This window comes from Gorilla gorilla, chromosome 10 (genome assembly GCF_029281585.2).
Source record: "Gorilla gorilla gorilla isolate KB3781 chromosome 10, NHGRI_mGorGor1-v2.1_pri, whole genome shotgun sequence".
Taxonomy (NCBI): domain Eukaryota; kingdom Metazoa; phylum Chordata; class Mammalia; order Primates; family Hominidae; genus Gorilla; species Gorilla gorilla.
Genome location: NC_073234.2, coordinates 30924113 through 30951358, shown reverse-complemented (window position 1 = coordinate 30951358; position 27246 = coordinate 30924113). Strand labels below are relative to the sequence as shown.

At 38.1% G+C, this 27246-nt stretch overlaps 1 protein-coding gene and 1 long non-coding RNA gene across 3 annotated transcripts in view; one reads left to right on the top strand and one right to left on the bottom strand.

The window, feature by feature from the left end:
- PTPRO (protein tyrosine phosphatase receptor type O) overlaps window positions 1-27246 on the bottom strand; it is a 259115-nt gene that overhangs the window by 33486 nt on the left and 198383 nt on the right. The window contains exons 13-17 of one of the 2 annotated variants that reach the window (XM_019038426.4): window positions 15935-16074; window positions 13421-13553; window positions 10942-11062; window positions 5101-5169; window positions 2348-2431 (exon numbers count right to left, since the gene is read on the bottom strand). In XM_019038426.4, coding sequence (XP_018893971.3) covers window positions 2348-2431; window positions 5101-5169; window positions 10942-11062; window positions 13421-13553; window positions 15935-16074 — 547 coding nt within the window. The remainder of the gene's footprint in view (window positions 1-2347; window positions 2432-5100; window positions 5170-10941; window positions 11063-13420; window positions 13554-15934; window positions 16075-27246) is intronic. The other variant, XM_019038427.4, reaches the window with a different exon arrangement.
- Window positions 1-27246, top strand: part of LOC134756552 (uncharacterized) — a 50146-nt gene that overhangs the window by 9401 nt on the left and 13499 nt on the right. Inside the window, exon 2 of the long non-coding RNA XR_010129304.1 lies at window positions 6823-6957. This is a non-coding gene — a long non-coding RNA (uncharacterized lncRNA). The remainder of the gene's footprint in view (window positions 1-6822; window positions 6958-27246) is intronic.

Below are 27246 nucleotides of genomic sequence, written 5' to 3'. Positions count from 1 at the left end.
CAACCTAACTGGGTACTGGTGCTCCACACTGATTCTGCTACCACCCCAGGAAAAGATTCGAGCAACACTATGAGAGAGAGGAAGAGTTTCTTGATTTCCACACAAACCACTAGTGGCATCAGATGGGTTTTAGAAAATCAACAGGAACATATATTTCCAAGAAACCGACAGTTTAGAAAGGAAGTTGGACAGTGTGTTAGGCAGAGTGCGTCTGGGGAGACGGCTCTTGTTATTTGCAGCTGTTGTTAACAGGGTAGGTGAAATATGAAGACAAACACATCATTAGGAGGATTAAAAATGACTCTTTAGCCAATGAAAGCAGGGGAAAATAACCACAAGTTATTAGATGAAGCAAACAGGGAATTGGAGTGGTTGTGTGAGTAGAAGCTGTATTTCCATGAGCAGGGAGCATGAATTTCACTTCTTTTGTATCTGGCATTGTACAAAAGGGCTGAGAACATAGTTTATATCCAGTATGTTTTCACTAGTTGATATGTGTGAAATTTACTGAAGTGACAGAAAGCATGCAGCTCTATGTTTTACCTTCTCTTCTCAACTGGAGACAACAATTTACAGTTTCAAGGTGATTCTTCTAAAAATTACTGAAGGGTATTTTCTCCCCATAAGTTGGGCCTCATGCTATTTGATTGGTACTAGAAATAGCAGACCTTGTGAGGGTTGCTGAAATTTGAACATATGTTCATCAATGAGGCCTATTAAGGAATACATGCTTACTTGCACAGGCCTACCTTACAGAAGCTTAAAAACGCACTGTGGAAAATGAGAAAGTCTCAGAGAATTAAGCAAGGAAATGATATATGCATCTTTCTTTCATTTTATTTGCAATCTGGGACACTTTATGGGTATTTGCTGTCAGTATTTTAATGGTAGGCACACTATTTGAGGATAATTAGTAGATGTTCAGTTAAAAGTAAATGTATATTTTGAAGGTTGAAATGGAATTTATGTGTGCTATTCATACCTGAAAACTATTTGATGTCAAATACTGAAAATATGGAGTTGACTGTGCTGAAGCCCTATACTAAAAACTGTAACAATGAACTTAGAATAACAGTGGGTCCTCAGCATCTAGCACATTCCTCTGACTTTATTACCTACACATCATGTCTACTTTGTTTCAAAAGCTTTCCTCTAGTCTCTTTTTTTAAAAGAAGATATGAATTCTGGAATTAACAATCTCTATTTTGAGGAAATCCTTTTTTATGTTCCTTCCAGTGCAACTTGAAATCCTAAATTCTGCCAGCTGTATTTATTCTGTCCTTGGAGGAGCTGGAGAACATTTGGTCAATTGTCTTTTTGAATAAATAAATGCTCCAGATTGCTTTTCATACCCGCACCACCGCCCCATAAGCTATTTTTTTCCAGTCTATGAGATATTTTTATTGTTTTCTTCTGAGACCTTTTCAAGTTGTCCACATTTATGGATCTGTCTGTACATAATTTAGTACCTAAACACTAGGTATTAATATTTAAGGACAATGATTTTCTTGTCAGTTCCCTGGGAAACTGCTACCTTTTATCTTATAGCACAGGAAAAGAAAGAGTTCTTAATTCTTTAGTCTCAGAATTCAAGGTTACTGTTATTAATACATATTAAAAAGTCAAAAGGAACACTTCAAGATTTGATTATTAAAATGATCTAGAAGTTAAGAAAATAAGAAATTAAAGGAGTCTGCTCTTTACAGAGGAAAGAATAGATTTCAGAGAGACCTGAGTTTGGAACCTGGATTCTTTACATAGTGGAATGTGCTACTAAGACAGTAAATCTCCGTAAGCCCCTATTTCCACATTTCTAAAATGGGACTAATAATACTCTCTGCAGGATTGTGGGGGAAAATTAAATAAGATAATCATACAAAGAGGCTTGCATATAGTCAGCTGTTTAATAGTCACTGAGTTAGCATTATTATAAAAACAAGGAGGCCTCAGATACAGAGGATTGTATAGACTCTGATTTCTCCATCTTAATGCATTTCTACCTTCTTGGAAATTTGGAGCTCTCTAATGGATGAAGATGATAATGGAAAGTGGAAAGCATTATTTGCAAAGATGAGAGGCCAATGGGTTGACTCAATGAAGAAACAAATAACTAGTACTAAATGGGAAAAAACGCTTGCCAACAACATCACGGAAAAAAATTTAACGGAAGATCTTATAGTTAATATCTTTGTACCGGTAACTGCTTTAATTCACTTCAATACATGATTAATAACTTTAGATGTTACTGAACATACAAAATAGTTAAAAAGAAACTTTCCTTTTTGTTTACTTCTTGAAAGCTAACTTTTAAAGAGTTTGTGTTAAACAGTAAAAAAAAATCACTTACCAAGGATTAATATAAAATGCCAAAAGATAATCAGTCCAAAGACATGAGGGTAGCAGGGTTAAGAAAGCAAATATACTCCTACGCCTGTGTGCATTAATAGACAACAGGTGGAAAGATGAAAAAGTTGCAAGAGTTAGTAATATAAACTGTGAATAGATATCAGTAAATTACCTATTGGGATTAATTAATATGACAAGCACCTTAATTACAATTAAATATTAATCCATTCTGTGAAATATAAATGTGCAGCCTTAAATGTTACAATATTGACAAAATCAGTTTTTATTCACACATGACCTTATTGTAATCAGATATATTTCTTTCAACTTATTTTGTGTTAATTAGTCTGCTACCAGGTGATTACATTTTGCATTCAGTTAAATGAAGCACTTAAATGCCTCATTAGTTATCTTGAAGCTTATTCTTGGATATTATTCTTCCTATGCTTAAGCCTATTTTAAGAAACCTCCGTAACATCATTTGACAGCTAAACAGCAGCTTGTGTGAGAAAATAAAAATGGTCAGTTTACATATACTGATTCCAGTGAAGACTAAGCTTTTAAGAGACATTCTTAATAAAGCTGCACTACTAAGTGTGACTTTCTGTATTGTTTTTAAATTACTATAAAAGTTATAAAAATAACCCTTAAAACAGAGGTATGGATGATACTAGGATATCATTCATTCAAGATAAGTAGCTCATCAACTACTTAGTCTGTGACCTCACTGATATTCAGCTAAGTAGGAGCAAAATAGTTTAGCTTCACCTCAATCCTAATTCAGACTGTTGATTTAAATGCCTGGTTTCAGATATTCAAACCACTTGTCAAATAGAACAACCATTAATATAGATTTAAAAATATCCTGTGACTGCCTCTATAGTTATTCTGAGAATTAGGGGGAAAAATACTGTCACCTTGTCACTTCAGTTATTACAAATCTTCACTGAGATATCTATTCTCAGTCAGCTAGAAAATGCTAGAGTCGGCAAAACTGTCTTTGTGAAGAGCTGCAAAATGTGCTTGATTTTATAGAAAGATCCTGAAGTGAATTCTTTTTTGCTTCAGCTCTCCCGTGACTGGTCTCCCATAAATTCCATGAATTGTGACTGGCTGTGAAGTTAGTTAATATCTATCTCTCATGAGTCACAAGTATTACATACATATAATTGGATTGGTTCCTAGATGGGCCACTCATCACTGGTCTCCCATTGGGCCTCCCAAGGGTGAACCAGGCATGAAACAAGTATCAGTGAGTCAACCTCTTAATTTTGGAAAGGATGCTAATATATTTGAACAAACCTAGTAACGTTTCCTAACTTTTCACCATCAAGGGTTGATGGATTTCTTTTTCTTCACAGTTGGGTTGTTTTTTAATAGCAAAATTCTACTCATGTTAAAATTTTTAAATGGCACAACATATTGTCTTATTAAAAGAAATCTGGTTTCAACTAGATTTTCAGCTAGAGCGAGTATCAGCTACATTGAGGGAAGTAAAATTTATATCCTAAATAAAATTCTCCCTCCCTCATTGATTCTGTAAAATTTCCAGTCTCCCTTGTGTATTTCTTTAAGATTAACCATTTTAGGGAGTTAGTAAACAGAAAGAAATAACTGAACAATGATTAATATGACATATATTCATTTACATATACTTTGCATAGTTTCTTGCAAAAGAAACAAACTAGACCATGTAAGTAGTACATGTTAGCTTCATGTTAAATGTTTACTTAATTAGTACTTTTGTTGGGCATTGATTGAACTGGATAGGATTGTTAATCTTCATCTATCATTGTCAGGTATAATGTCAACCAATTTAATCTCTTGACAATGCTCTTTAAAATTCGAACACTTCCTCCTTCTGGGTCCTTAATACTCAAGCATAAAGAAAAATGAAGCCATGTTTTCTTATGAAACTTCACTGGCTTTGATATTTATTTATCTGTAAGCATGAGAACTGAATACTGGGCTGTACAACTTTTTAACAGAAGTGGTGGCTCTTATTGCCTCAGGCACTGAAATGTGAGTTTAAAATGGAGATGCTGGGTGGGCATGGGGGCTCAGGCCTGTAATCCCAGCACTTTGGGAGGCCGAGGTGGGAGGATCACTTCAGCCCAGGAGTTTGAGACCAGCCTGGGCAATATAGTGAGACCTCATCTCTACAAATATCTAAAAATTAGCCAGATTTGGTGGTGCGTGCCTGTAGTCCCAGCTACTCGGGAGGCTGAGGTGGAAGGATTACTTGAGCCCAGGAAGCAGAGATTGCAGTGAGTTGAGATCATCCTGCACTCCAGCCCTGGTGACCAAAGAGGGAGATTCTGTTTCCTCAAAAAATACAAAACAATAAAAAATAAAATACAATAAAATATAAAATAAAATGGAGAAGCTGATCTGTCACAAGCTGCTTCATTGGAATCCCTTCTCGTGCCTTTAGCCACCACTTGTTCAGTGGCACTCCTGCATTTAAGCCCTTTTTCAGCACAGATATGGGCTCCTGTGTGTGCACCACTGCTTCAGTCCCTTGTTTAATATTGTAAATACAGAGCAGACCATGATGTTTTCCCTACTTCAGAACTGTACTGAGCTTATATAAACCATTATATTCTGTGAAGATCTAGCCATTGAAAGTCTACCATCACTGAAATTACAAAAGGATAATCAGACAAAACTATCCCCAAAGGATAGTAAAATCGACTTTGGAGCACACACAGCATAGTTAAACTATGTAGAAGCTTGTTCCAAAACAATACTCACCAGTTGTATGGAAGCTTTCCATCCCTCTCTAAGGATGCAAAATTGACAAATGTACCTGCTCCACACTCCCTGTTTTAAAGGAACCACAAAATCAAGGTTACTGCTTGACAAAGAATTCTTACGTTGACCTAAAAGTAAAGAGAGTCTTTACTAGCTTATCATCACAGCATTAAATTAAAAAAAAAAAAGAAGCTAGGCCAGGCGCGGTGGCTCACGCCTGTAATCCCAGTACTTTGGGAGGCTGAGGTGGGCGGATCACCTGAGGTCAGGAGTTTCGCCAACATGGCAAAACCATGTCTCTGCTAAAACTACAAAAATTAGCTAGGCGTGGTGGCACGTGCCTGTAATCCCAGCTACTCGGGAGGCTGAGGCAGGAGAATTGCTTGAACCTGGGAGACGGAGGTTGTGGTGAGCAGAGATCGCGCCACCGCACTCCAGCCTGGGTGACAGAGCAAGACTCCGTCTCAAAAAGAAAAAGAAAAAAATAAAACAAAATAAAAGAAGCTAATAGAAGTTCCATATGTTCCCTTTTGGCATACAATGCAAAACAGAAAGCTAAAACGAAAAGAAATAATCTTTTGCAAGGTTGCAAATCAAATTATTTGAGGCCAAAAGAATTCACTTCACAATCCTTTCCAAAGGGCATTCATGATTCTAAAAGAAATATTTGAACTATTTGGGGTATAATATTTATTTATTTTTTTACAAAGCCTTTAATAGTAACATAGAAACTCTCCTAGATGAACTGAGCATTTTCCATCTTTAGCAAAACTTCTTTGTAGGGTTTTGTTTATGGCATTTTGATTTCCTCCCTACAATGATAGTGGATAAAGTGGATTGTTTACTTCCTCCAAAATCTTTCTCTTATATTGTGATGCCCGTATTATTCATCACTGGAGATTAGAATAAAAGAGTGGAATGTATTGAAATAGGCAAGCTTCTGGCGTGCCTACTGTCCGGAATGTGGCCTATTAATCTGCTAGTAAAAACACTGTTGAAGCTTTTTTTTTTTCCAGAAGTAGAGAAAAAGTAAACATATTCTCATGTCTTCTCTACCTTTTGGCTAATTTCATGCATGAATAACAGCTCATTGGGGCTCATGTATCTCATTTTTTCTTTATACGGAATTAATGGATTTAATATTCAGAACTGAAGCGGAGATTTTAACATTACTGGCACAATGTGCTAATTACTTGAATTATCTACCTGTTCTTATTAAGGTGTTCCAAGAACAATTTTCTTCTTTTGAAAAATACACTAATATAATATCATAGTGTATTATAATTTACACATCATTAATGAATTTTCCTATGTCAATTTCCTATATATGGGATTTATTTTACCTCTTACTCAAGGGTTTTAATCTGGAGTTCCAAAGATAGAATTTAGGACTCTATGAACATATGTGGGAAGAGGGTACATATTTATTTTCACAACGTGTGACTAAACTTAGCAGTCCTTTCTATCATTAAAGTAGGTACCAAACCATCATAATATCCACATGGGTGATTTGCTAACAATAGAGATTACATATTTTTTAATAATAGACTTGCTGCAGATATCTTGAGATATTGGTCATATTCATCACCATGATGAAATTGTTAGACTATTACATATTGACATTGAATATACTAATTAAAAAGCATACAACACATTTGCTTTTTAAATATTATGATTATCATATTTCAATATAGTTGTATAATCCTATGTATTTTATTTTAGGCACAGAAAATGGAAGCATGATTCTTAGCAGAGTTCACCAGACTGCCAAAAAGGATCATGGCACGAAAAATGATGAGAATCTCTGCTTTAATAACTAGCTGAAAGAATCAGAACCACCTCTCCTAAATATCTTTGGTATGTACCACAAAAAATGCTCAGAAATACCATTACTTGCATTACTACATCTATTACCACCTCCTCCACCAATACTATTATGAGCTAACATTTACTGCACACTTCCTATGAGTTGAGTATTATGCTATGTTATTACTGTGTTAATGCTCCTAAGTATCCACTAATATAGGGGCAATTATCATCTCTTCTGCATACACATTGTTCCCCTAGCTTCCAGGCCACCACACTCCCTTAGTTGTCCTTATACTTCACTGGCTGCCTCTTTGTCAGTCGCTTACTGTTATCTTCTTTTCTCCCTGAAAACCTTAATATTGATTGTTCCAGTGATTAATGCAGGGCCTTCTTTTACATTTACTCCCTGAATTTCATCCAGTCTAAAGCTCTAATGCAATTTATATGTTAACAACTCTCAATTTTTTTTTTCCTGAGACGGAGTTTCACTCATTCGTCACCCAGGCTGGAGTGCAGTGGCACGATCTCAGCTCACTGCAACCTCCGCCTCCCAAGTTCAAGCGATTCTTCTGCCTCAGTCTCCTGAGTAGCTGGGATTACAGGCACCCGCCACCACGCCTGGCTAATTTTTTGTATTTTTAGTAGAGACGGGGTTTCACCATGTTGGCCAGGCTGGTCTCAAACTCCTGACCTCAAGTGAGCTGCCTGCCTCCCAAAGTGCTGGGATTACAAGTGTGAGCCACTGTGCAGAGCCAACAACTCTCAAATTTATATCTTCAACCAAAAATTCTCTTTCAAACATTAGACTTTTATGTCCAGGTGGCTACTCTGCACCTGCACTTGCAAGTTATCTCAAACTTAACATTTCTGTGATGGTTAATACTGAGGGTCAACTTGATTGGATTGAAGGACACAAAGTATTGATCCTGGGTGTGTCTGTGAAGGTGTTGCCAAAGGAGATTAACATTTGAGTCAGTGGGCTGGGAAAGGCAGACCCACCCTTAATTGGGTGGGCACAATCTAACCAGATGCCAGTGAATATAAAGCAGGCAGAAAAACGTGAAAAGGAGAGACTGGCCTCGCCTCCCAGCCTACATCTTTCTCCTGTGCTGGACGCTTCCTGCCCTTCAACATTGGACTCCAAGTTCTTCAGTTTTGAGATTCAGACTGGCTCTCCTTTCTCCTCAAGCTTGCAGACAGCCTACTGTGGGGCCTCGTGATCGTGGAAGTTAATACTTAATAAACTCCCATATACCTATATCTATATATAATATATAATAGGAGATATATATATATACACACACTATATCTATATATAATATCTAATAGGATATATATATACTATGTCCTATTAGTTTTGTCCCTCTAGAGAACTCTGACTAATACAATTTCCAAAACTGAAGTCTTGATGTTCCCCCAACTCTGACCTGGAATCCTCTCTCAGTTGATGGCAGCTCCATCCTTTCAAGTGCTTGGGCCAAAAACCTAGAGTTAGCCTCAACTCTTTTTTTTGTTTGTTTGTTTATTTGTTTTTTGAGATGGAGTTTCGCTCTTGTTGCCCAGGCTGGAGTGCAATGGCGAAATGTCGGCTCACCGCAACCTCTGCCTCCTGTCTCAGCCTCCCGAGTAGCTGGGATTACAGGCATGTGCCACCACGCCCGGCTAATTTTGTATTTTCAGTAGAGACAGGGTTTCTTCATGTTTGTCAGGCTGGTCTCGAACTCCCGACTTCAGGTGATCCACCTGGCTCAGCCTCCCAAAGTGCTGGGATTGTAGCCTCAACTCCTTTTTTCATTTCCATTCCATATCAACTTATTAGCAAATCCTGTTGCTCCTATTTTCAAAGTATGTCCAGAATCTGATGGCTTCTCTCTGCCTTCAGTGTTGCTACTCTGGACTGAACTATTAGCATCTCTTCCCTGGATTCCTGGCTACCACAGTTGATATGCCTGTCTCTGTCCTTGCCTCAATACAGCCTGTTTTCTACATAAAAGTCAAAATGAAAGTGTTAAATCTAAGTCAGATGCTGTTAATCTTCTGCTCCAGAGCCTGCAATGCCTGCTCATTTTACTGAGTAAAAGCCAAAGTCCTTCCAAAGGCATACGAAGCCCTGCATAACTTGACATCTCCTTCTACTCTTGTCTTCCTCTGCTTTAGTCACAAAGGCCCCTCTGCTACACTTTGAACATCCCAGTTGTGCTCCTACCCCAGGGCCTTTACACCAGCTGTTCTTGCCACTGGGCACACTCTTCCCACAGATAACACAGGCTACCTCCCTCATGTGCTTCAAGTCTCTGCTCCAATGCCACTATTTCAGTGAAGCCTACCCACCTCCTAGGACCCCTATCACAACACTGGTACAGCTTATCTCCCTTACCTGACCTTGTTTCCTTTCCTTATCACCTGCTAACATAAGGGGCAGTCCTTTTACTTATATCTTTATTGTTTATTGTCTATTTCTCCCACTAGAATATGAGCTTCATGAAGGCACATATTTTTGTCTGTTTCATATACTGTCATATATGTAGCAATATTTGTAATATGAACGCATGAAGTTTCAGTGACCTACACAAATTCACACAAGTTGGAAGTCAAGATTCGATCTCAAGGAGGCCGAGCATGGTGACTCACGCCTATAGTCCCAGCACTTTGGGAGGCTGAGGTGGGCAGATTACTTAAGGTCAGGAGTTCGAGACCAGCCTGGCCAACATGGTGAAACCCTGTCTCTACTAAAAATACAAAAATTAACTAGGCCTAGTGGTGTGTGCCTGTAATCCCAGCTATTCAGGAGACTGAGGCAGAAGAATCGCTTGAACCTGAGAAGCAGAGCTTGCAGTGAACCAAGATGGCACCATTGCACTCCAGCCTGGGTGACAGAGTGAGACTCTGTCTCAAAAAAAAAAAAAAAGATTTGACCTCAAGGAGTGTAATTTCAGAGCTCTCCACTGTAGTTACAGTGCAATCCCACATCTCTTCTTACCCTTTTAAGATTATTCAAATGCCAACCTTCAAGAAGCTAATTTTCACATTCAGAATTAGTCTTTATTCTCTAGTTTCATGGCATCCTGTTTTTAATCCCCTTTATGCTACATGTCAGCTTATGCCTTTAAATCTATCTATCTATTCATATATCCAGTTAGATAAGTAAGCTCCTAGTGGACAGCTTTGATGTCTGATTTTTCTTTGGATATGCCATGTCAGGCACTGATTAGATCACTATTGGATGGATGAATTTATTTATAAATATGTGAGTGATAGAACTCTGAGACAGGAGAAAAATGTTAATTTATAATTCAGCAGGTTAATATTGGGCAAATATAAATGTTAACAAAATTTCCCAAACCAAGTAGTATTCAAATAAGCAACAGTTTTTAAGGGAATTGATAGATTATTCTGATAACACAGGGGGCCACAGAAACTACCTGAGAATGTGCTCTGATGAGCAATGCATCAGTGGTTAAAGGAACAGGGAAGAGCTGAAATAATACATCAAAGGCTTTTCTAATTGCAAGAAAAACTAAGCTGGCTGCAACTCTGAGTAATAGGAATAAAACTAATAGAGACTGCTAATGGACCTAATCATAAACTGTACAAATATTTTCCAATAGAACAGCTTAAAATTATGGAGAGGATTTCCCGCCCCCCACCCCGTTCTTTCTTGTCATCTCCATTTTTATTAACTTTTTTCATTAACTATACCGAACAGTCATAGATATTTCTTTTATTCCAAATGTGTCTGAAAGTACCCAAATGTAATGGATCTCCATATATGGGCTACTTCAAATGCCAAGATTGATAGCAAGAGGTCTGACTTTGTGTAAACAAGCAATCCTTTGCTTTCTCATTTCAATGGTAATATTTTCCAATATAATGTTTCAAAGTCTATTTAGAAAACACACACAATAGAAACAGACACTGAAAACTAAGATCCAATATACCGCTATACAACTTAGGTGTGCAAAAACAATATATATATGGCAGATAAAGATATTTTAAAGATTCCGGATAAAATATTAGTAAAACTTAACTTACCTAGCCATCTGCAGATGCTTTTTCCTAAGAATAATGAGGGTAACAAGCAACAGTCCAATTAAAAGTGTGCTAAGGATGGCCAGCACGGAGATCACTACCACATTGGGATTCATCTCTGTAACTAAAGAGATAAGTTGTGCATTTTCATCATAGGTTCTGTTACAGGGAACCAAACAGAACCATTCATTGCTTTTCATCTAGTCTTAAGGGCAGTGAGCTTACGATGATACCAATAATCGTAACAATCATGTTCCCCAAGCCAACAATGACCTCTTCCTGGTCAACTGTAACTTAGCCAACTAGACTGATAAGTGGTATTCTGGTGTCTGGAAGAATTGAGTCCCTTTCAAAGGCCTACAACATTCAGGATATTCTTACACAGGGAAACTAAAGAATGAAGAATACCTGTGCCGCAGTTTAAATTCATTTGAAAGCTAAAAATATGGAAGTCATTATCACGCATTATCGTTTTTTAACATTTTCGCAAGCTTAGAGGGTGGCAACCTCTTATTTTACGCCCATGATTTTGAAGTCAGAAAGCACAACTGTATACTTTGCTTACAACTAATAATGTGTATCAAAAAGACATTAGCAAACTACCATCTGCTGAAGCACTTAACACATTACTAGAAGCAGACATTCTGATGATCCGTGGCCATATGTTTAGAGGTTTTCCATCTGCACAACTCAAGAGATAAAACCTATTAATAGGTTGTAGGGCCCTGAAGAACAGGGGTCGCGTCCTTTTCATGTACTCTATATGAAGACTTGTCTCCTGTGGCACTTACATATTGTCTACTTCTTCATACTACACGGAAGAACAGGATATCAAAGGCAGGAACATAGGTTAAATATTCTTATAAAACTCTTTAAAATGGGCCTGAGGACTCATACCATCTTTTGCATTGATCATAAAGTCACAGAATGAGCAGGTGCATCTGATCCCTAAGGTTTTGGGTATTTACCACTTCCCATTTGGGCCAGCTTGGCTCCAGTTTATGAGTAGAGTGCTTAAACAGAAAGAACAATGGACTCATGATCAGAAGAGCTTTTTCACTTGAGTAGTGCTATTTGGAGAGAAGCCATTTCATCTGCCCTATGGCTCTCATTTTCCTCATTTATAAATAAGTTTAATAATATCACCTGTTATGCTACATTGTCATGGAGCTGACAAGGAATGAGGGACATTAAGGTACAGTTGACCCTTGAACAAAATGAGTTTGAACTGTGCAGGTTCACATATATATGGATTATCTTTCCTCTCTGCCACCCTTGAGACAGCAAGACCAAACCCTCCTCTTCCTCCTCCTCCTCAGCCTACTCAATGTGAAGACCATGAGGAAGATCTTTATGAAGATCTGCTTCCACTTAATGAATAGTACATATATTTTCTCTTCCTTACAATTTTCTCAATAACATTTTCTTTTCTGTAGCTTACTTTATTGTAAGAATACAATATATAATAAGTATAACATACAAAAATGTGTTAATCAACTGTCTATATCATTGGTAAGACTTCAGGTCAACAGTAGCCTATGAGTAGTTAAGTTTTGGGGGAGTCAAAAATTATACATGGATTTTCAACTATGCAGGGGGTTGGCACTTCTAAGTCTCTCATTATTCATGGTCAACTGTATATTTTAGAAAGTGTACAAGGATATAGGAATGAGAGACCATTAAAATACTTTGCAGGTACTTTTTTGTCCTCTCTTCTGAAAAAACAAAAATTAAAAACAGAAAACCAAAAAGAAAAAGAAAAAAGAAAACAGTCCGCTCCAGTCATCCCTGAATTTAGCAGCTAAATATATGACTAATATTACAGAAATGGAACTAAACCAGTGAAGTTATGAGTGACTTTATTACAAGAGGCTTCATAGAGGGTCTCAGGTTGCAGAATCAGACTCTAACAAACCAGGAGTAACACATGTAATACAACTAAGAAAAGAATAAGGAAATAAACAGCATCATTCCAGACCTTTCATTAACCTCTAATTTTCCCACTTATACTTTTGGCTGGATTGGAAACTTTCTTGCTTTAACCCAGTTATCAATTATGTCATTCTCTGATCAGTGACAGATGAAGACCAAGGCTAAATAGATGAAATTGGATTGATAAGAGTACTGTGCCTATTACTGAAGAAGATGAGATGAGTTAGCAACTAGCATTCAGACAGCATATACTAAGGATTTAAGTATTTTATTTCTAAGCTTCAAAACAACTCAGAAAGTTACATATTATTATTCCAATTTTACAGATGAAAGAAAAGCTCAGAGGCACCAAATGTCTTTCTCTAACTCCATAGCTAGTAAGTGCACTATGGGATTGAAATTAAGGACTCTCTGACTCCGGAAGCTTGGGATTTCTTGGTGGAATATTGATACAAATACATATATATATATTCAAAAAAAGTGAGAAAAATATGGAAAAAAATATGGAAAGAACTTCCAAAGACCAGATTTCACTAATGTGTATAATTACCCATTGTTGAGACAGCTATGAACGTAGGGACACTGGGGCTGTCATGGCTAAAGCTGGTGACACTACAATTGTAGGCAGTGGCAGGAAGAAGGCTGGAGATGGTCACAACATGGGAAGAAACAGCAACTGGTTCCTGGGGTTTCAGAAAATAAGATAAATTTTAGGTTAACTTCATCTATATTTTTAAAAAATATATTTCATAGTTGAGTTGGTAATAGATAGAGTAAAAAATGTATACGATGACAAAGAATAGCATTGAAAAATGTTTCCTTTTTTCCCCATTCCCCATCTGACCAATTCCCTTCCATGGAAGCAGCATTATTCCATGTTGTCAGGCATTATTTTTCTTCCCATATGCATTTTATGGATGTATGAACATATATGACACAGTTAAAAAACATAAGTGATGGCTTAGCTTACACATTGTTCTGCTAATTTCTTTACCTTAGCTATCAATATATTTTGGTGCTTTTTCCATATCAGTACAGATTAAGCTGTTTTATTCTTTTTAAGGGCTGGACAGAAATCGATTGAAAGGACATACCATACTTTATTTAATGAGTGCTGGTTGATGAATGTGTAAATGGTCTCTGATTTTTTGCTATTGCAAACAATGCTACAATGAACTTCATTTCACAAATTTGGGAAGACACACACATATGCATATAGACACACACACATGCACACACACACACATATATATACACACACATATATACACACAATATATGCATGTGATATGTATGTGTGAACGTACACACATACACATATACTCATATATTCTTTGCTAGTGTCACATTCTTTGAACTGCTGAGCCAAAAAGTGTACATTTAAAATTTTGAAAGCTATAGAAAAATAGTTCTCTACAGACATTTTGCAAGTTACTCACCTTTGGCATCAATGCGTGACAATGCCTGCCTCCCTACATTCTTTCCAGTACCATACATTTGCAAACTCTGAGCTTTTCCATTATTACTAGTGAAAATTGTATATTGTAGTTTTATTTTGCATTTTTTTTTTACCATAAGTGAGGTTGCTGAAGTTTTCATCTGTTCAAGAGATTTCTGTATTTTTCTATGAAATATTTGTTTTGGGTTGTTGACCTTTACCTTTTTTGACTTGTAGCAATTCTTTATATATTAAGGACACTACACCTTTGTCTGCATTCTTAGCTTTTATATAACATCCACTAAAACATGGCAACTATCCGCACTAAGAAACATTTAGTATTAACTTATTCTTGAGTCAAAGAAGTTGCTAACTTGGTGGATCCATGGCCAGACTAGTGACAAGTACTACTGTACAATAGCAAAAGATAAGCCAGCATCTTTTTCAAAACAAGATTTTGAAACACCCTTGCATAAAGAAATGAGAGCCATCAGCATTTTCTTCCACTTCCTTCTCTTTCACTATTCTATAAAAGAATTATTCTAAGGAAAGACTTTTGCTAACAGGACTCAGTTGTAGTAAGTAGCTAACTAACCATTGTTTTCTTAAAGGAAGGCATCACTGTAGTTATAGAGAAGAAAATCAATTATTGGCAGAGCAGTTATTTTCCAAAAGGATTCTTAGAATAGAGAAAATTCAGCTGTTCAGTACAAATCAACAAGAGATACATTCATAGAAGGGAATCTCAAAAGGAGAAAGGAATCAAAGCAAATTATCTTAGCATTCAATATGAAAAGATTTGCACTCCCAGCATTCCTTTTTTCTTCTCAATCTCATGAACTTCATTATTTAAAAAAGATCAATTACTTATGTTCACAGTATTAGTCTACACACTATATTATGTAAAATCCATAACAAATCTGTCCTTTTCCTTTCACTTCTGGCTGTGAAATATTTTTTCCTTGTGGCGTTGCCACTCATAGAACTGCAGGTTCATCTCTTTCCTTCCATTCATTCTGACCTGGTGAATAACTCTGTTTATCGTATCTGCCATTTGTAATTCTGGAGCTTTAGCAATAGCCTTCTCTCAGTCTTCATTTTGCAATAAGACTGTCCCCCTTACAAACTAGATATGCACGTTTCTTTTAAATTCTCTTGGTAGAATGGACCTGTCTTGTGGTACTTATATTTTACTTTACTTTTTTCTATACTTATGCAATGTCCACACCATATAAAAATGTTTTGAAGGCAAATATTGATTCTATCATGTGTGTTCTATTCAGTGCCTTTATATACTTGGCAAATGGTTCATATTTGTTAAATTATATTTTATATGGTAGGGTCTTTCTTCCCTTGATCAATTCAGTGGCCTACTACCTTTATTCCTTTGTCTGACCTGGAGTGACTTATGAATTAGGAACAAGTGATACAGACAAAGATAAAAGTTCTCATAACAACTTTTGGGTGTGGTCTAAGCCTGCTGTTAATTTCTATCACTGAAACACAAAAGAGCAAATAAACAGTTTTCATTTTATATAGCTCAAAGAAATAGAAGATTCTTATTTTGCCCAGATAATTAGCCTTACTTAAGTTAACTGAGAAAAGGTAGATCAAAAGGTACAGTACCTGAAGTTTGGTTTTCTGACTGGAGCCAACTTGTTGACAGAAAACTTCAAAGAAATCTGCTACTCCCTCTTCCACCCACAGCAAAGTCACTGAAGTCTGGGTTTTGTTCACTGCGAAGAGTGATTTGGGTGGAGCTGGTTCTGAGCAAAGACAAAGTTTTTAAAAAAATTTAATTTACTAAGTGTATTCTTTCTTCTTTCACTAATAAGCAGGTGAAGCATCCCCCAATTCAAATATAGGTAGGTAAGAGCACCATAAAGACTTTATATTGCCTTTGAAATATGTCCTTTCATAAAGATAGCTATCTAACTTGGAAGGCAGAATACTTTGCCTTTTCCCCCTTCCATTTTTTTGCTTCTCTTTTCAGAACACTTCTGTTTTCTACTTCAGTTTCATCATAGACGTAATCTATTAATAGTTTCTGTGTCATTTATACTGAAGTTAGCATTGCCCTGATAATACAGAACTTCCTGGATGAGAAACAAAAATCTGCACTTAATAAAGGTGGAGAAAAATGAAATTTGGTGTGCTTCCTTCTAATGATGAGATGCAGTTTGGTATTTAGCCAACAACCTGTCTTCCTTTCTCTGGAAACTATCTGGAACGACTCAGACAGAAAAATGGCTGCTTGAAAATTTAGTCAAAATTTAAAAAGATAAAGCTAAACAGATAGTATCATTTTTTTTTTTTTTTGAGGCGGGGGTCTCACTCTGTCACTGAGGCTGGAGTGCAGTAGTGCGAACACAGCTCACTGAAGCCTCATCTTCCCTGGCTCAAGTGATCCTCCTGCCTTGACTCCCAAGTAACTGGGACTACCTGGCTTATTTTTGCATTTTTTGCAGAGATGGAGTTTTGCCACGTTGCTCAAGTTGGTCTCAAACTCCTGGGCTCCAGCAATCCACCCACTTTGGCCTCCCAAAGTATTGGGATTACAGGTGTGAGCCACCGTGCCTGGCTGATAATATAATTTTTTAAGAAAAGAATTGATAGAAGGGGATTGGAAGATTAATAAAACATTAGATAAATTTTTTATCTTAGACATTTTATCTTAATAATAAATAAATCCATTCGTAAAGGAAGCTGTGTTGTCTGTCCTTTTCATACTTATTTCTAGTAATTGAGTCACTGGCATTGCTCTCTTGAGACCAAGAAACCCTGCCTCTTCCTCAATTCTAATAGTCATCTGCTGTCTCATTCTCCATTCCTGAATGTCTCCTGGTCTGCTTGTGACCCTGTCTTTTGGATGTTGTCTTTCCCTCTAGGTCCCCCAGTATGCAGAGTGCTGTGCCTGAACTCAAGGTCTTAAGCTGGGGTCCCTATTACCTGCTCTCAGACCCCGTGACATTGCTTATTTGGACATATTGTATCTTGCTGCTAGGTTCACATAACAGCATCCTCCACCCACCTATATGCGCCTGTCAGACGACTACCCACTGTTGCAGGTTTCTTCCTGCTTGTTACTTGGATTTTTCATTTTCTGCCCCACTCTCCTAAGTCTGTTCTCCAGCTCCTGTCCTTTAGAGGTGCTTGAAAAAGTCCTGTCGGCCATTTCACTGCTTTGACAGGTACACATCTTTGTGTGGGAAGATTTGAACCTTGTTTCTAGAATATCATCACTGTGGCTCTGCCCAGGACCACGAAGTATGTCAAAATCATTCTTGCCATGATTTATCACAGGTCTCCTAAACTTATGTCCAACTAAAAAGAAACATGTTTCTTTCCTGCAGCAACTTGACAAGGTTAGGCAGAAGAGTTGAAGGAGGAAAGAGATGAGTTCTTCTTAGGCAAGCAAAATTCACAATAGGTGTCAGGAGCCCTTTTTCACTTGCAATGAATTGTCCAGTCCTCCAGGCATTGTATTGTCCCACTTCTGCTCTGAGGAAGACTGCTAATGAAACACAGAGGTCAATTTCCACTTCTCACTTCCTTTATAACTGCCTTTGCTAATAGGATTATGTCCTTTAGGGATTCTGACTCATGTGGAACTTGAATCTATAGAACCAAGTGTGAAGTTGTTTGGGGGCATAGATGAATGATTAGTTAGCCTGAGCCTAGGCTTTTCTTTTTTAAAAATGCACACTACAGAATTGTTCCTCAGTCACAATTCTGAGGCTCTTCCCTTATTTCTCAGTCCCAGAGAGCATATCTTTTAAAAACTCTTGTTACCTTTTCCTTTAATCTTTTTTTTTTGAGATGGAGTCTCGCTCTGTCACCAGGCTGGAGTGCAGTGGTGGTGCAATCTCGGCTCACTGCAACCTCTGCCTCCCGGGTTCAAAAAATTCTCCTGCCTCAGCCTCCTGAGTAGCTGGGACTACAGGCGTGTGCCACCATGCCCAGCTAATTTTTTTGTATTTTTAGTAGAGACAGGGTTTCACCATGTTGGCCAGGATGGTCTCGATCTCCTGACCTTGTGATCTGCCTGCCTCTGCCTCCCAAAGTGCTGGGAGCTGGGATTATAGGCATGAGCCACCACGCCCGGCCTCCTTTAATCTATTTTTAAATTATATTGCATGTCTAGACTTTTGTGATCACACTCATTGATCATCACAAACTTGCTGTACCTCTTTTTCCCTGGCTCTAATCAATTCTTTCTTCATTTTGTCAACAATGGATTAAAATCACCTTAAAATGCCATTTCACTCATGTTAAATCCTATCTGTGCATTGTCTGTGGTATCACATCCAAACATACCATGTCTTTAAGATCCTGCTTAAACTGGCTGCATGCTATCCAACCAGCTTCACCACCATTCCTGACACACAGATGTGTTGCCTCCTGGGAAAGACAGTCTTCTCACTGAACTTCAGGGCAGTGCTCTATGTCAGCCCATGTTTACCTTCAATCAGTATGCTCTTCATTCTGCTCATTCGAAGGTCAAGAAAAAGTCTTACCTCCTCCTTGAAGTCTCATTTGGTGACTCTTTCTCTTAATGATTTATCCCTTCTCTGACATTCTACTGCCTTTAATTATTTCCCATATAATCTATGTGAGTGAAGGCCTGATTCTAGTAGATCCTATCAGATTCTTTAAGAACAAGGGTCATGTGTTATAAATGACTTTGTCTTCATTTGAAGTAGCCACCTATAGGTACCCAATAAATCTTATTTATCGGCTGATTTAAAACATGAGTCAAGATTCATCAACCAAAAGAGGAGGATTCAAGCACCAGGCAAGACCAGACACGCTGAGGTTGTATCTTAATGTTCTCTTCTGTTTTTATGTAGATAAAATTATCCAATTTCAGGGGCAAAGTCAAGAACTATCATGAATTATTGCAAGAGCTCCCAGTGGTCCAAGGAATACGACATGAATAATGCAGTGAGGGTTTCCTTTGTTCTGGCTGAGAATGTGGCTCTAGGTGATAAGATCCTCAGGAAAATCTCCTAAAGGTCTGGGGCATCTAACAACCACGTAACAAATTTTTCTTTTTGGGTGGAACATGAGGGCAATAGATTATTTCAAGGTCCCTGCACCTATGATCACTGCGTACTTTTCTGGAAGACGTTTACATGTCAGCTCTGTAGGTCAATGAATACATACATAAATCACCTGCTTGAGGACTGTTCAGGATCTTCGTGATTGGTGTGCTTCCCTAAATTAATCAGGCAGAAATTTAACTCTGGTATCCCAAAGGAAACAAAGAAAGTTATTACAATTTATTATTATTATAATTATGAACTTATTACTATTACAAGATTTCACAAGTGAAAGTATAATTGAATTGGGAGTGCTTATAATTAGATTTTCCTACTCAAGACAACAACTGTCCCAGGAAATGTTTTAAAATGTAAGAATTGGAATGTGAATTGTTCAACACAGCCACTAGCCACATGTAGCTGTTGCGTACTTGAAATGTGGCTAGTCCAAATTGAGAGGTGCTGCAAATGTAAAATACAGACAGAATTTCAAAGACCTAGTGTGAGAAAAGAATAAAATATCCCATTAATAATTATTTATATTGATTATATGTTGGGACAATATGACCTTGGATATATTTGGTTACATAAAGTATATCAAATTCAATTTTACCTGTTTCTTTTTACTAATTTTTAATGTGGCTACTAGAAAATTGAAAGTTATACATGTGGCCCTTATTATGTTTCAAATGAATAGTACTGAGTTAGAGCATTTCTTCTTATTGCCTAGAGTAGAAGTCTGGAAATTTCTGGCAAAAACTGGCTAGGGGGTTCCCACTTCTCATGAGAAGTCAAGGCCAGCTCAGTGCCACAGCCTAGGATGGTTTAGATCAAGCTTGTCCAACCCATGGCCCGTAGGCCGCATGCCGCCCAGAATGGCTTTGAATGCAGCCCAACACAAATTCATAAACTTTCTTAAAACATTGTGAGATATTTTTTGTGAAATTTTTTTGATTCATCACTGTTAGCGTATTTTATGTGTGGCCCAAGATAATTCTTCTTCCAGTGTGGCACATGGAAGCCAAAAGCCAAAAGACTGGACACCCCTGGTTTACATGACTCATGTTTTCCATTCTCAGAAGCACAAGATTAAAGTAGATAGTGGCTAAATATTAATTAGACAATTGCATATGATACGGAATACAATGACATCAAAAGCATTTTGATTGCTTTCTATCTTTGTTATGGGATGAATTATATCCCCTCCCCCTAAATTCATATGCTGAAACCCTAACCCTTAGTACCTCAGAATGTGACTTTTTTTTTTTTTGAGGTGGGGTCTTGCTCTGTCACCCAGGCTGGAGTGCAGTGGCATGATCTTGACTCACTGCAAACTCCACCTCCCAGATTCAAGCGATCCTCCCACTCAGCCTCCTGAGTAGCTGGGACTACAGGCGCCTGCCACCACACCGGGCTAATTTTTGTATTTTTAGTAGAGACGGGGTTTCACCATGTTGGCCAGGCTGGTATCGAACTCCTCACCTCAAGTGATCCACCCACCTCAGCCACCCAAAGTTTTGGGATTACAGGCGTAAGCCACCACACCCAGGATGAATAGGGCCTTTAAAGAGGTGATTAAATTAAATGAAGCTGTTAGCACGTGGCCTAATCTAATCAGACTGGTGTCCTTATAGGAAGAGGAAATATAGACAGTAAAGAGATGTACGAGCACAAAGAAAAGACCATGTGAGGACACAGTTACAAAGTGATCATCTGCAAGCCTCAGGAGAAGCCTACTCTGCTCACACGTGGACCTTGAACTTCCAGACTCCAGATCTGTGAGAAAACAAATTTCTGTTGTTTAAGCCACCCAGTCTGTGGTATTTTGCTATGACAGCCCTAGCAAACTAATACAGTCTCTTACTATTCAAAATATCAAATATGTCCCTTTCTGCACATGAGGGATGAAAAAAACCCTATAAAATATCAAATACAGTCAGTCTTCTAAAGCAGAAGGATAGGAAAAACCCAATAATGTTGTGAAGAGTAAATGAAATTTAAGACAATGTATACACAAACACTTTATATAATGTAAAGCCACGTAGATATTAGTTATGGAACATCTCCTGGCTATTGCTTTTTATCTCTCTAAATGACATTTTCAATCATAACATTTTCAATATTCTCATGCTCCAAAATGTCAAATTTCCTTTTGTTTAAAATAACTTCACAGTCCATGATATTTGGTGTGAGTACCTATGTATATGGGTAAGGGGGATAGACATACCATTTTCATAAAATGAGGTATAGATATAGGGTTGTTTGCTTTTAAATACCCTCTAAAAGCTTTCTAACATTGCTGGCGTTCCACTCAACTAGCTGGCCCTCCCTATTTTCTTTTCTTCTCTCTCATTCCATGCCTCTCCGGGTTTGGAATGAGAATCCAATCTAATTTTATAAGAAAATCAAGTACAATGCATAGAATATGGGCAGACTGGAAGGCTGCAAGGCCATCTCTACCATTTAATTTAGATTGGATTATGAGAGGCTCAAGCTGTTGCCTAGGATCTCTGGGGAGTGAAAGTGACCTTCCTGAAGTGTGAGCTAGTGTCTGATTCTTATTCTGTGCTCTGGCAGCAAATCTCTTCCTTTTCTCAGGAATTCCAAAGGGAATAGTCAGATGCAATATTTAGCCTAGGAGCAGAATGTAATGTGTTTATTGTCTAAAACCCATATTTCTCTGATAGCTATTACATTGTTTCTTCTTTTAATGTGACTCACTAATTTAGCTGCCTAGAGAATGATGTTTATGAGGCCAAGATTATATCCATAAGGACCAGTGTGGTGAGTCATTTTACAAATGTGCAACACTGGTAATAAGGAAAATTAAGTAGAAAAGTATTGTTAAAATTATCTTAATCCATGATCCACATAACAACATTTATTTTCAATCTTTAGCCTCACTGATAACAGTTTTTTAGAATGCTCTTCATATGCAAAGCATAAATGTTAACATCTATATTGTCATAAGTCTTTTACATTTATTTTTATTTTCCTCAACTCAAACAACTCTATGTTAAGCAGTGTAAGTCATATAGCATATTCAACTTGGCCAAAGGAAGCATCTGCAATGTAAGCAGTGTGGGCTGCAGAAACTATGCTCAAGTTGGTGAAATAACATCTGCAAAAGAAAGCACTATCTGAAAGGAAAATAAACAAGAGGTATAGAAATTATTCAGGGTGAGTTAAGATTGATATGCAATGAAATTAAGGAGAGAAATATTTACATTAAACAGCAGAAGTCTTTGTTAGACCTGAAGTTTATTAGACCTTGTCTTGTTGACTTAGGGAAATTCTTTTCCTAGATACATTTAACAAGTAATTTGAACATTTTTTTTAAAAAACCAGGAAATAAAAAAAAATTCAGGCAAATATTTAGCACCTGAAAACACATTAAATTATGAGACCTTTTTCCTATATATAAAAATAAAATTTTCTCAGGAATTAGAAATGTCTGTCATTTGCATTACTTTTTAACTATATTCTTTTTTTTTTTTTTTGAGACGGAGTCTCAGTCTGTCACCCAGACTGGAGTGTAGCGGCGCAATCTCAGCTCACAGCAACCTCCGCCTCCCGGGTTCAAAAAATTCTCCTGCCTCAGCCTCCTGAGTAGCTGGAATTACAGGTACCCACGACTACACCCAGCTAATTTTTGTATTTTTAGTAGAAACGGGGTTTCACCATGTTGGGCAGGCTGGTCTCAAACTCCCGGCCTCAAGTGATCTGCCCGCCTCGGCCTCCCAAAGTGCTGGGATTACAGGCAGTGAGCCACTGTGCCCAGCGTTACCTATATTCTTTAAGGCTTAGAGATAGCAGGTATAATATCTTCTTCTGTGAATCACTAGATGGGTTGATAGTTTTAGTACCTTAAGTAACTTCTAAAGATCAATTTTCAGAGAAAGCTCCCATTTAACATTACTTTCTTTTTTTTTTAATTTTTAAAAATTTGCATATGTTTATGGGATACTAGTGTAATTTCGTTACATGCATAGATTGCATAGTGGTGAAGTCAGGTCTTTCAGGGTATTCATTACCCACATAACATACATTGTACCTACTAAATAATTTCTCATCATCCACCCACTTCCCACCCCCTCACCCTTCTGATTCTCTTCACTTAGTTTCAAAACAAATATCTGAATTCCTCCTTTTCAGTGGTTCCAGGAATATGTGCTTTTACTTAGCATTTTTATTTTGTTAGGAGTCACATATCGCAAAATTCTTAGAATAAGATCAGCACTTTCATTGCATCATTAATCTTGTTGCTTTTATTCTGAACTCAGGTATGGAACGAAATTCTAAAAGTTGAAGGAGCATAAAAGATCATCTAGCCCAGACTCATTTTATAGATAGGAAGCTGGAATTCAGAGGGTCTGAGTTACTTTGCTATGGTAACACAATTTGTTTGTGAGGGCAAGAACTGGGATCCACACCTCTGGACCCCTAATCAAGGGCCCTTCTTATTACACCTGGTTTCCTCCCAATCAGTGAGTTTCCCAGTCAGTTGCGTATAAGTGGGGATGACCAGGCCTCTGGAAAAATTCTTTGCTTAGAATACCAACTTTTCCAGAGTGGGCACTTGCTTGTGTATTTAGGTCAGTGCCAGACTTCACAGTCATCGCCCTATGTGTCCCTCCTTCAGATTCTTCCAATACATTGGAGAGAATCATGTACCTGCAGAATATGCACTACCTTATGATGGGCAGGAGAAATGCCTTTAGAGAAGTGCTAAAGTGGGCTGGGCGCGGTGGCTCACGCCTGTAATCCCAGCACTATGGGAGGCATTTGAGGGCAGATCAAGAGGTCAGGAGTTCGGAACCAGCCTGACCAAAATGGTGAAACCCCATCTCTACCAAAAATACAAAAATTAGCCAGGCGTGGTGGTGCGCGCCTGTAATCCCAGCTACTTGGGAGGCTGAGGCAGGAGAATCGCTTGAACCCGGGAGGCGGAGGTTGCAGTGAGCAGAGACTAGGCCACTGCACTCCAGCCTGGATGACAGAGTAAGACTCTGTCTCAAAAAAAAAAAAGAAGCACTAAAGTGGTTTGGTATGCCTCTGGGCAGTTGACAAACCATGGTGACACTCAGAAGACTGCAGTGAGGAGGGGTATATTGAGGCGAGGGATTGGTTAGTGTCAGGCCCAGGTACAGAGCCATGGGACTTGTGGCATGGCTGTCACTGAGAACCTAAATCAGAAAACAATGTTTGCATGGGGCTGCTGGCCGTGGAGGGTATATATCAGAAGAGTAGCACGGCAGGTATTGCCCCCTGCAAACCTAAAGAACATGCATGTGTTTATCTTACAAGAAGTCAATCAGAAGAAACCATCGACAAGCGGCTATCATGATCTTCACTCTGCTCACTATCCCATTAATGCCCATACTGTCTGTTTGTCTGTCATTGTCTTCCTGAAGATATATCCAGACCCAATCCTTCCACTGGATCCCCGGGTTCCATCTCCTCTGCTCCAATCAAGGACATCACACCAAGTCTCACCTCTAACTATGCTGCATCAACAGTTTTGTCTGTTTTGTTGGATCATTTTGCTTAGCCTACAGACAAGCTGTTTTCACTCACTTAAAGAAAACAAAATAAAAACAAAAAACTACCAAAAATTCTTGGATTCTTCTATTCTTTAGCTCCTGTGCATTTTCTCTCCTTCCCTTTATAATATAATCCTCAAAGATTTTGTTATTCTAGCTATTTTATGGTTTTCTCCTTTCGTTCTCTTTGAACACCTTTTAATTAGATTTTTTTTTTCTGTCACCATGGCACCCAAATGCCTCTTCTCAAAATCACCAGTGACTTCTGGGCTGCTAAGATCAGTAGTCAATTCTCATTCCTCATCTTACCAGATTTGTTCACAGGTTTGACCTGGACAATCTCCACTCGCTGAGGCTTTCTCTTCCCTTGGCTCCTGGGACAGGACACTTTTCTGTGCTCTTTCTTGCTTCCCTGGCCAATGCTCCTCAGTCTCTTTTGCTGGTTTTTACTCACCATCTCCATGTCTTAAAGTTGGAGTGGCCCAGGGCTTAGTTCCTGGATAGCATTATTTTTTCTTTATTGAGTCTTTGTTAACTCATCACATCTGTCGCCTGCCTACACTCAAATTTATATTTTTAGTCCTGAAGTCTTCACTGAATCCAAGCTCCTTTATCTAACTGCCTGCTCAGTATTTATTTAATGGTTTCATAGGAACCTTCAAAATGTTGACCCACCCAGACCTGAACTTCTGACATTGCCCCAAACCAGCCTGTCCCATAATCTTCTCCAAGTTAATAAATCAAACCTCTGTCTTTCCAATTGCTCAGGCCGCAAATCTTGCTGTGTCTCTAGGCTGCTTTTACTCATTCATAGACAACATCTAAGTCCATCAGCAGATTTTCTCAGCAACACCTTCAAAATAAATTTTGAATCTGACCACTTTTCATCGCCTCTGTGGCTCCCAGTCTGACCTAAACAAGTATAATCTCTTATCTGGACAGACTCAGTGTTCTCTAAACTTTAAGGTGACCATGTAATTTATCAAAAATGTCCACATGGAACACTTTTGGGGCAGAAAAGCCTTGCCCCAAATCCTAAAGAGGATTACTGCCTTTCAACTAATCCGTAAGAGTTGCAAAGTGGTATTGTCTAAGGCAACAGGGATGTATGGTCATATTACCTAATTGGCTCCTTCCTGCTCTTATCCTTGCCCTGAACAATCTATTATCACCAGAGTGACCCAGTGAAACCCGTTAGGTTATGCGCCTCTGCTTAAAGCATGCAATGGAGAATCATCTCACTCACAGGAAAGTGTATTTTCAATGACCCTACACGGTCTGTTCCCTTGCTACCTCTCTGCCCTGTATCTATGGCTCTCCACCTTGTTTGTTCCACTCCAGCCACACTGCCTGCCTGACTTTTCCTTGAACTTGCCAGGAACACTATGCTTCCATAGCTGGGCACCTGTGGTTCCTTCTGCCTACAGAATCTCATCCCAGTGATCTCTTTGGTTTACTCCCTCATCTCCTTTAGGCTCTAACTCAAACATCACCTTCACAGTGACACTTACTCTACTCCTCACAAAAATTGCACCCATCCCCCACAGCACTTCCTACCCTCTTTTCCTCTTTCACTTTTCTCCATGACACTTATCACCATTTAACATTCTTATATTTATGTTTATCATCTCCTTTTCTCCATTAGAATGAGGGTTGACATTTTTGTCAGTTTTGTTCATTTCTGTATGCTCAGAACCAAGAAGAGTGTGTGGCATATAGTAAATGCTAAATAAATATTCACTGATTCACAGGATGAATAATTTTTTTTAAAAAAAGTATAAGACCTTAAGCATTTTATTAGCTTCTTTTAGCTGACTGGCAGCCTACAGATTTCTATATATCTATATCCATATTTGAGAGAGACAGAGAGAAAAAGCCTACTATCCCCCAAATACTTAACATTTCAAAGTATTTTGATTTTTTTCTTGTCCATAGCCAAATTATGTTTTAAAGATTTCTAATCACTATAAAACTGTGCATGACTAAGATTAAGAAAATCAAGCCAATTCCCTAAGACCAAATTCCAAAGAGGAACGGAAAGTCACAAAAGTGGGTATGAGGCTCCTCTCTGTTCTGTTAAATTTTTTAATAGAAAAAATGAAGTTTGAAGGAAAAAGGCCACACCCCAGTCCAGGAATAGAAGCAGCAGATGGATAAAAATTATGAAATGACTGTTTCTGGACCGAGACCTAGCAATGTATAAAGCATGTCACATTTCTCTAAGCGCCAGCTTGTTCAAATGAGGACATAGCACTGAATTATCTACAAAAGCTCTCCTAGCACTAAAGTTATATGATTCCTTACCTCAAACCTGCCTGAACATGTCTGTGGTCAGGATAAAGCAGAAGTTTGA